Source organism: Protobothrops mucrosquamatus, unplaced genomic scaffold (genome assembly GCF_001527695.2).
Source record: "Protobothrops mucrosquamatus isolate PMUCROS unplaced genomic scaffold, P.Mucros_1.0 scaffold_204, whole genome shotgun sequence".
Lineage (NCBI taxonomy): Eukaryota > Metazoa > Chordata > Lepidosauria > Squamata > Viperidae > Protobothrops > Protobothrops mucrosquamatus.
In genome coordinates this window covers 251,253-261,973 of record NW_015386280.1, presented here as the reverse complement: position 1 = coordinate 261,973, position 10,721 = coordinate 251,253, and the positions used below count along the sequence as shown (strand labels likewise).

Sequence of the window (10,721 nt, the reverse complement as noted above, 5' to 3'; positions counted from 1 at the left end):
AAGGTTGAGAAACATCATTCTATACCAAGGATAGGTAACCTTGTCTCTTTTATGACTTGTGGACTTCAACTCCCAGAATTCCTGAGTCAGCATAGCCTACCCCTGTTCTATACTAAGCCTAAAAGGAACCATGTTGTCTCTTAACATGATTTTTGACTCCTACCACTGTTTGGCAAGCTAAAGGCAGAAAATGGTGCAGTTCTCAAATGGAAACAACTGACCAGTTGTCACTTTTTTCTCCCTGTTGAAAGCAGTTTCATGCTGCTGGTTAATGGACTGATTCGTAAGTGTCTCTTCATTTAAAAAAAAATGGTGAAAAGGGTCCTATCTCGTACAAGAAAGGACTTCAGATTGGAAATTAGATCTTCCTAGTGCAGGGGTAGGCAACCTTGGCTCTTTTATGACTCGTGGACTTCAACTCCCAGAATTCCTGAGTCACATAGCCTACTCCTGTTCTATACTAAGCCTAAAAGGAACCATGTTGTCTCTTAACATGATATTTGACTCCTACCACTGTTTGGCAAGCTAAAGGCAGCAAATGGCGTGGTTCTCAAATGGAAACTCTGTTGTCACTTCTTTCTCCCTGTTGAAAGCAGTTTCATGCTGCTGGTTCTGTTAATGGATCGATTCGGAAGTGTCTCTTCATAAAAAAAAATTGATGAAAAGGGTCCTATCTCGTACAAGAAAGGACTTCATATTGGAAATTAGATCGTGGAACAAAAAGGATATAGCAGTGAAAATGGGATTCAATTTATTTGCTAAGATCTTCATTTCCTCCCCCCCCCCCCCGCAGTTTCTTATACAACTGCTTGTCAGGATTTGTGCAGCACATATGGGATTAACTAGAACCAGTTTTGCTTCCACAGCACATGCAGGGGGATTAACTAATATGCTTTTGCTCTTGGTTTAATACCTCAGTACTTAGCCCTAGATAAGAGATGCTGGGCTTCCATTCACACAAATCCCAGCCTGGATAGCGATGAGAAAGTTATAATCTGGCATTATAGGTAGCCCTCAATTTATAACCACAATTGGGATTGGAACGTCCTTTGCTAAGCAATGCGCCTCTTATGTGAGCTGTGCCCAATTTTATGGCCTTTTTTTGCCATGGTCATTAAGCGAATTGCTGCAGTGGTTAAGTGAATCAGGCAGTTGTTAAGCGAATCTGGTTTCCTCCCCATTGACTTCGCTTGTTGAAACCCTCTGAGGTGGTCATATGTGGTGAACATGTGACTGGAGGTGCAGCCACTTTTGTAAATATGCAAAATGTTGATCACATGGGGAACACAGAGTTATAAAGGTGAGGAGCAACTGATCCCTTTTTTTTAGTAGTTTTAAATCATTAAATGAATGCTCATAAGTTAAGGACTATCCGTATTTAAGGTTCAATGCCATCAGACAAGGGGATTTCATGGATGTCCCTATAGGCCCGGTTCCCTTACTTAGGAAACAAAGTTATCCATGGATCTCGGAACATATTTTTAAGATGTGCATCCAGGAATGCTAGAATATTTAAAAAAAAAAAAGGGGGGGGGAAGAGAAATAAACTCAGCATTCAGATGCTGAAAGGTGTTTTTGTATTCTGGGATCTGGTGTAGAATCAAAATCAGAATAGAATTGGAAGGGACCTTGGAGGTCTTCTAGTCCAGCCCCCTGCTCAAGCAGGAGACCCTATGCCATTTCAGACAAGTGGCTGCCCAGTCTCTTCTTCTACTTTGCTTATGGTTTTCTCAGAAGCAGGTCTCCATTCTTGTCCAATTTCCAAACATTGGTGTTGTTTGGGTGCTTTAAAAGGAGAGCACATTCTAGTTTTATATCGTACGTCATAAACATTGTAGGGTCCACATTCAAAATTTCATTTTGTCTCCACTCTACTTTGATGCCACGCATAAAATAAGTCACAGCGGGGGGGGGGGAAGGAATTCTCTTCCAGGCAATTAGTAAGGATAGACTGGGTACTCATCCTGACAAACGGTTGAATAATTTTCAATTGTGCATGCTAGTGCAGGGGTAGACATCCTTGGCTCTTTTATGACTGGTGGACTTCAACTCCCAGAATTCCTGAGCCAGCATGGCTCAGCATGGAAACCTCTCCCTTTCCCCTCAGCATGGCTGGCTCAGGAATTCTGGGAGTTGAAGTCCACGAGTCATAAAAGCCAAGGTTGCCTACCCCTGAGCTAGTGGGATGTTTCTCCACTTTGGCTGCTTTAAGATGGGTAGACTTCAATTCCCAGAATTCCCCAGCCAGTTTTTGAAGTCTACACACTTGAGGTTGAGAAACACTGCACTGCAGAATTGCCAGATTCTCTTAGACCACAAAGCCAACCTCTTCTTAATTTAAGATGGATCTAAAACTTGTCTCCCTTTGAGGAGAGTTTTGTTAAGAGTTTGAAAGAGAGGAATCTTGCTGCAGAATCCTGTGTGTTTCTACTCGGAAGTAAGCCCTAGTGAATTCAGTGGGGCTTTTTTTCCCCCAGGTAAATGCGTATGGAAAGCAACCTCGGGAAAAAGAAATCTGCAACTTCATTTTGCCGGGATTTAAAAACAAAAAAGCAAAATAGCTTATTATTTGAAAGAGTGGATCGCTAGACCTTTTTTTCCTACAAAAAACAGGCTTTAAACTCATTTCTGATTTATGCTTCATCTTTTAAGCTCCTTTCCACGTTTGACAGATACTCATCTTGTTCCAAATCCTCTTTCCTTATTGAACAGGCCCTGGCCTAAATCAAAATAGGCCCTCTTCCAGGCTATCTTGACTATCATTTGATAACCTAAAGCTGTTGATCAACAGGCCTTGTGCAACTCATGATAAAATTTCTTGTGCTACATGAAGCCATTAAAATAAACCCCATAGGACCTCCAAAAACTCAATGCAGCTGTGGGGAAATAGATTGCAGAGGGAGGACAATTGTGTGCAGATGCCAAATTTGGCTTAACCATAGTAATTTTAAGCTGTCTGGATTTCAGCTCCTGAAATTCCCAAGCCACTCTTACTGACTGAGGAATTCTGGAAGTTGAAGTCCATACAGCTTAAAATTATTATGGTTAAGAAACATTGCATCCAGCTATTTTGGCCAGGGTGCAATGGCTTATTTTGGGGAATGATTTGGATCCCTCCCCCAAATAGTGCTCCTTCAGCATCTTTCTCCAGCCTGCAAACAATTGAGTTTTTTAAAAGTTTCATTTACTGTGAGTTTCATTTGGGCTTTATGTGGGTCTAAATAAAGAGGAGAGGCACAATTGTCTAGGTGAGCCAGAGCAAGCAAAAAACGTGGGAGCCATGAGGCAGAGGCAACAGGTTTCTTGGGTGGAAAAAAAGATGCAGAATCCATTCTAATGGGGGCAATAAAACCTCTTTGGGGGGGATTTTTCCCATCCCTTTCTTATTCTTGTACAGTTTTGCCAAAACAATAAAATATATTTTTCCCACTGACGATTTTCCATTCTTTCTAGTGCTCCTTTGGAGAAGGTAACATTCTCCCCAAAGGTTTCCAAATAAATTTAGCCATCATGGGCATAGAAGGAGATGTACTTAGAATACACAGATAATGCTAAATTCAGGATGTAAAAACTGGTTCATGGGCCACAGGTTGCTCAGTTGGAGCACCGAATGTGCGACATTTTGGGTTACATTTGAAGCAATGAGTGTTTTAAAGTAGAGGTCCCCAACCTTTTGGGCACGCGGTTCCATGGAGAGAGGTTTTTCCGCGGACTGGAGGGTACGTGATTTTCTGTGCTGCCTGCATCCCGCAGATGGGGCTTTGCTTGTTTGTGCGGACTGGTTGCTGGCATGCCGTGGCCCAGTACAGGTCCACGGACCGGGGGTTGGAGACCCCTGTTTTAAAGCTTGTTGAGGCCTATGGTGATCAATTTGCCGCTCAATAAATTCAGTGCTCCAAAAAACCAGGCCCAGGGAATGCTGATTTCTCTTATACCAGGGGTCCCCAACCCCCAGGCTGTGGCCCACGGCCTATTCGGAACTGGGCAACGCAAGCGGAGGGCAAGTTCAGCTAGACGCATGCGCACCAGCCCAGCACTTGTGGCCTGGCTCCTCTCTCCGCTGCCAAGCCACAAAGGTTGGGGACCTCTCTCCCATACCACTCTCACCATTTTTCAAAGCTGGATGGACTTTCCTGCCAACAAAAATTGTGCACCTTTTGCTACTTACAATGGCAATGCAGTCTTAAAAAGCCACAACTGACTGGATTCATACAAGACAGTATAACTATAAGCTGTGTTTTCCCAACTCCATAGCTAGATGGTGGAGCTAGTATACACAGCTAGTACACACACCACACACAAAGTCCCAAAACTAAGGCGTAGCATAAAGTCTTACCCCAACTTTAGTGAAAAGATTAAGAAACCGGGGTCGTTAAGGGAACATCAAGGTTGTTAAAGCAAATGGTTTGCTATGGTTGTGGTTTTGACAAAAATCGAAAGTGCATTGTTTTTTTGGCAAAACCCTCGCATGCTGCAAATAGCCATAAATGGGGCGGTGTTGCCAAATGCCTGAAATTCAATCACATGACTGCAGAGGAGTCAAATTCAGATCCTAAGTCCCTGTTTTCAGGTCCTCATAACTTGGAACGGTCACTAAGTGATCGTTGTAAGCCGAGGACTACCTTGCATATTGCAGCAGTCTGTGCTTTTCCCTTCTAAACAGGAGTATTTTTCTCTCAATGACTGTTCCTTCAACTGGATAGGAATCACGGGTGAATTTAATTGAAGCATTGGTTAACTGACATCACGTCCTTTCTCACGTCCCCAAATGAAGGCACAAATCATTATCCAAGCAACTTCTGGACCACAAAATACTGTTATTCCAAGACTAAACAATGTCCGGTGGTCAACCTTTTCCTCAACAACCCTAAATGTTTCCCAACACTGTTGGAAGAGCTGGAGATGGGTGGATGAAGCATTAACGACCAACGGCACACATTCCCATGTTACTCCAACAGAACAGTAAGGGATTAATAACCTTCCTCAAAGAGAGAGAGAGAGGAGAGGGAGAGGAAAATACCCACCAGAGCACATGCCTTCTCAAAACTCGGGCAGTTTTCCCTGTCAAAAAAGGAGCCAAGATAAGTTCTTTGGGGATCCCCTGGCCTCAAGTTAAAAGAATATGCAGCCACTTCCAGTGGGATCCTGTAATAGGTCTTCTTCCCTGCCTCTCTTTCAAATAATCTTCACAATCACTTCCTGTGGCAGGAGGTGGAACAAGGTAGACTCCCCACCACCACATCTCTATCACCCTACCCTTGCTTGCACTCCAAAATCCCTCTTCCCTGATTCGTGCACTTTTACACAGAGGCGGGCCTAGCCACTTTTGCCCAACAGACAAATTGATTGCCAATTGAGGAGCAAATGCTATTGAAACGGGGGGGGGGGGGGGGAAGGGGGGGGAAATGAACCCCATTCATCCTCCTGCTTTTATGTAATCTGGAAAGAATGAGTAGTCCGCATGTGCTTGCTTCAGCTCTCTCCAATCTTCCGCCATTATTCGAGATTGCCCTCACGTTTGAGATCTTCCTTCGAAGAATAGACATGGGTCGTTCTTAGCATAGTTACTCCCCATTCAATTCATAATTAGGTTGGGGTTGTATATAGACATTTGTATACCACTTGAAGAAGCAGCCCTATTATGGTTTTAATTCTCAGGGGGCAGGGGAGAGGAGGAATGAAAAAAAAAAAGAATTTTACTCCATCTGGATTACACCCCACCATATAGTATTCACCCCCTTCTGTCTCTCCTATGCATTCAAGCAAAATCCACCCACCCAAAACTGGTCTGTCCGTCTGCCCCCCCCCTCCCATCACCCACCCACCCAATATCAAAGTCCTTTAGTTCTGTTCTTTACACTTTAGTACAGGTTAAGCTCAGCGGGGTCCAGCCGGTTATACACTGAGCAACCAGAAGAAAAAGAAGATGGCAATGAAAAGAAATAACGAATCCTGCCAACTGGATGGTCTGGCCGCCTCTGTCTCTGCGGAAAAGGGGAAAAAAAAAAAAAGTTAGCCAAGGTGAAATCTAAAAGCAAGTTGGACGCATTCAAATAAGTTAAAACACCGAACTGCTCACTAACACCGTCATAGCTCTTTGCTATCGGTTGGTAATCAAGAGCTTTTCCATCGGAGAGTCCAACTCCTCCGTTTCTGTCTGGGATCCCTGAGCCGGTACTTCAAATGCCACTGATGAAATTTTGCTACATCAAGGGCTCCGAGAAAGGAGAATGTAGCTCAGAGTTGTTGTTGTTTTTCCTGGACTTTTTTTTTTTTATTAAACATTTTATAAAAGTTTTACAATATAATTTCCCCCCCTCCCCAAAACCCACCCTTCCACTCCCCCCTCCCTCCCCCCCCACTTCCCAGAGCCAATCACAGGGTTAACAATACAATAATCATACTCTATCTAACATTAATCAACTATTAAAATAACAAATCTATAACATCCTTTAACTCTCTTTTAAACAAATATACTAATATTAAACACAATAATTATAACATCATATTAATAATTAGAAATAAAAACAAATAAACTATTATAACATATAAACTACATTAATACTCTAAGATTCACTCAAAAACCAAATGAAACTTTTTAGTCCCATATTTACTCTCAATATAATCTATCCATCTTCTCCAAACCGAGATATATCTTTCTTGTGAATAATCTTTCACATAAGCGGAAATCTTGGCCATTTCTGCTAAATTTGAGACTTTAAGTGTCCATTCTTCTATAGTGGGCAAACGTTCCGTTTTCCAACATTGAGCTACTAGTAGTCTTGCAGCAGTTATCAAGTTCAACATCAAGTCCATTTCTTTTGTATCCAAATCTTCCATAATACCCAGCAAAAATATCTGCGGTTTAAACTTTTGATGTTTCCTGTATTTTATACAGGTGGCCCTCAACCTACGGCCGCAACTGAGGCCAAAGTTCCGCCGTTGCTAAGCGAGAAATTTGTTAACGTGAATTTTGCCGCCTTTTACGACCTTTCTTGCCACAGCTGTTAAGCGGATCACCTCAATGGTTAAATCAGTCACGCGGTTGTTAAGTGAATCGGGTTTCCCCACTGACTTTGCTTGTCGCTGCAACCGTCGTAAATGTGAGTCGGTTGTCAAGCATCTGAATGTAAATCACGTGACCATGTGGATGCTGCCGAGGTCACAAGTGTAGTCCCCTTTTTTCAGTGCCGTTGTAACTTCGAACGGTCACTAAATGAACTGTTGTAAGTCAAGGACTCTCTAGCATTTATTTATTTATTTATAACATTCATAGGCAGCATATTTTACCTCAGGGTATTTTATTGTTGTAATAGATTGGGGTAGCCTATAAATTTCATAAACACAAACCAAGAAATCTACTGGTTTTATTTATTTATTTATTTATTTATTATATAATTTACATGGCCGCCCATCTCACAAAAAAGCGACTCTGGGCGGTGTACAATAACATATAAAAAACAATTATTCTTCAGAAAAATAAAATAAAATCTGCAAAGGCTTGAGAGTAGGCAGCAGATGTCCTTGCACTGATGGTGCTACCTAATTTGGGCAATGAAACGTCTCTGCAAGAAAACAACCAAGCTCAGAGAGCATCAAGGACCCCTCACACCAATGGCTGTTTCCCATTTGCCAGGCGGGTAGCAATGGGCATGTCTTGGGCACGGCAGCCAATCAATGTTTAGGAAAAATGCATGTGGCTCTCAAGCCTCAGCAGTAGTTCTATAAAGGCAGCTACTCTACATTCCCATCTCTGTTCCTTGGAGGACTAACAGGGAGGGCCTGGAAAATTTATTATTTAATTAAATTTATACGCTGCCCATCTCACTGTCAGCGACTCTAAGCAGCTTACAACATAAAAATGCAATATAAAAGACTGAGAACATTAAAAACATTCAACATTAAGAATTTAAACATTAAAAATTCACAAAGAACTAGAGAAAAAGGGACCAATGCATAAACGGGGTGGAGGAGGAGCAACTAAATTTAATTTTTAATGTGTGCCAATGGGCCCACAGTAAAAAATGACACTAAAGGTTATCTTATCTTATTTCCTAATCTGCTAACCACCTCCAGAGTGGGACATTCCTTTCCCACAATTTATTGCTATCCAACTTGGTATATATCATGACTAATCGTGTGAGGCTGATCCAACATAGTGTCCCCATTATAGCTTCTGAGTTGAAATGGTTCCTGTTCTGACTTTGATTTAAAACGTTCCATAAATCAAATCAGATAGACACTCCAAGAAATGATTTTATAACAAGAAATATATTTATTATCAGATAGGTTACTTGCCTTTACGACGGATGCCCCTGACATTACATCTCCTGTTCATTTCTATCGGTAAAAAGATGAAGCTCTCCCTTCATACCATCTCTATAGCAATACAGGCTCATCGGGTGACATCTGATGGGCCATGCTTCTCTCAGAACAAAGACATTCCAAACTGGCTTGTGCTCAATGCCCTTTAAAACTCCTCCCATTGACCTAAACTCCTCCTATTGACCTATTACTAACATACTGACACATGCTCTCTAGTTAGAGTTACATAGAGCTATACAAGGTTACATGGATCTATATGGTCCAGAATACTCCCCGCTTGGAAATTTATATTTCCACTACTTACTAACTGAATAGCAAAGGATATAGCATTAAGCATACAGTACTCAATGTTAACTAACTTGTGATTACATAGGTAAAAACCTGGTATCAGCATGCATAACTATTGGTAAATATAAAACATGCACTATCATGCAAGAAATAAACAAGTGTTACATCAAACAATGCATAAACACAATACATCATTTGAGGTTTTATCTTCTGGTTCAGTCTTCATCAGCTACGGTGCCAAATTGGTGATCAGCCTGGTACAAGTGTCTTTGAGTCACGACCTGACTCACGTGGCTTCACGATCTGGAACTCAGCTTGCCAAAGTAGTTCATCAGCTGGGTGGGCCCAGTGTGCAAGTCCCATGGGCCAATAGTTCTGGTATGCGTTCTTGTCTGTAAGTGAGACAAGGCCTTCTTCCTGTAAAAGAAACTGGAACCAAATCTGGAACAGAAAAACTGGAACCCAAAGCTTCTCAGGAACAAAGGGAACTGGATTCACAGGGTACTCAGGAACTGAAGAACCTGGAAAAACAGGAACAGCTGGATCTGGAAACACAGGAACAGCTGGGGCTGAAGAATCAGGATCAGCAGCTGGAACTGAAGGATCAGGAACAACAGCTGGAACTGAAGGATCAGAAACAACAGCTGGAACTGAAGGATCAGGAACAACAGCTGGAACTGAAGGACCAGGAACAACAGCTGGAACTGAGGGATCAGGAACAACAGCTGGAACTGAAGGATCAGGAACAACAGCTGGAACTGAAGGATCAGGAACAACAGCTGGAACTGAAGGATCAGGAACAACAGCAGCTGCAGAAGACTCAGGATACTCAGGAACCGAAGTATCTGGAACCATCGATGGAGTACTGAAGATGGCTGCTACTGTTGTCATCAGGGTAGTGAGGACTTCATGCGTGGGTGTGGGTGTCTTTAACGACATAGAGTCCATGATTTCGCGGGGTGCACCAATCATGTGCTCCCACGCTTCGCCTCTGCGCGCTTCGCCCATGTGAGATGTATGGGGAAGGCAATTTTTGGCCGTCAGGCATTTGTCAATCACTGGGTCATGGCAAATGTCTTCAATAGTCTGTAAGTCCTTGCAGACTCCTTTAATGTTCGTTCTTGGGATGCTAAGGCAAGTGATCAAGACGATCAAAACTATGCCTAATCTCAGGTGCTTCCGCTTAGACAGGCGCTTGAAGCGGATTGGTTGACGTTTACTGGGTGCCTGAAGTTGAAGGTTGGCACGTTGATCTGGAGTTGAAAGTACATAGCATTTTGGTCTCTGTGGCCTTTGTTTGTTTGAACAGACCAAGAAGTCAGGACTTTCTAGCCAGGTCAAATCTGTTAACTGTGTGGCAAGGTTGGGCCACTTCACTTGGTTCACAAAGTTGTTGCCTGTTGGCACATGTTGCCATTGTTCAGGGCTCAAAGATGTTTCAACTCTTTTCATTCTGTTACCTACATAAACATAGAAATGTCTGCTTTGTTTGTAGATGTAGCTTGACATCTCCTTGCTGTCTGCGTAGAAGGTGGTAGACTGTAGTTCAAGGCGCAACGTCTTCGCTGTTGAGTTGGTGAGCTTTACAGCCAAAGTGGTACCACATAGTTCTAACTTTGGTACTGTGTGGCCTTCGTGTATTGTTAGTCTCGCTTTTCCAAAGAAGACACCGAGACTGCAGCTCTCCCCGCTGTAGACTCTGATGTATCTTGTGGTTGCAAACAAGATGACGTAAGTGTGGCTCTCCCCGCTGTGACACATCTTAAGGCTGCATTGTCCTTCGTTGACATATCTAAGGAAGCATACAATTCTTTCTTTTGCACTGTGGCGGGTGAGCTGGAAACATACGTACACTGCACTTGCATACTCTTGGGGCATTTTGGAAGTATACTCCATGACTCCCGGTCTTGCAGACGTTGTTTGTCTTGTTTGTCCTCTATGGACAAGGCTAAGTTGTTGTGATTCTGACTGGTTTGGAACACTGTTGCTTCCAAAGCAGGTTTGGTTGTCTCAAGCGCACAGTGTTCTAGGTGTGGTTTTTGGTGAGGTGCTATTCCAGTACTGGGAATGGAGGTGTTTGATATGCTCACCTGGGTTGGGGTTTGCAT

At 42.8% G+C, this 10,721-nt stretch overlaps 1 protein-coding gene across 1 annotated transcript in view; it reads right to left on the bottom strand.

The window, feature by feature from the left end:
• Nucleotides 1–5,845: 5,845 nt before the first annotated feature.
• RNF5 (ring finger protein 5) overlaps nucleotides 5,846–10,721 on the bottom strand; it is a 28,505-nt gene continuing 23,629 nt past the window's right edge. The window contains exon 6 of the mRNA XM_029286163.1: nucleotides 5,846–5,984. Within this exon, the coding sequence (XP_029141996.1) occupies nucleotides 5,896–5,984 (89 nt within the window). The 3' untranslated portion in view covers nucleotides 5,846–5,895. The remainder of the gene's footprint in view (nucleotides 5,985–10,721) is intronic.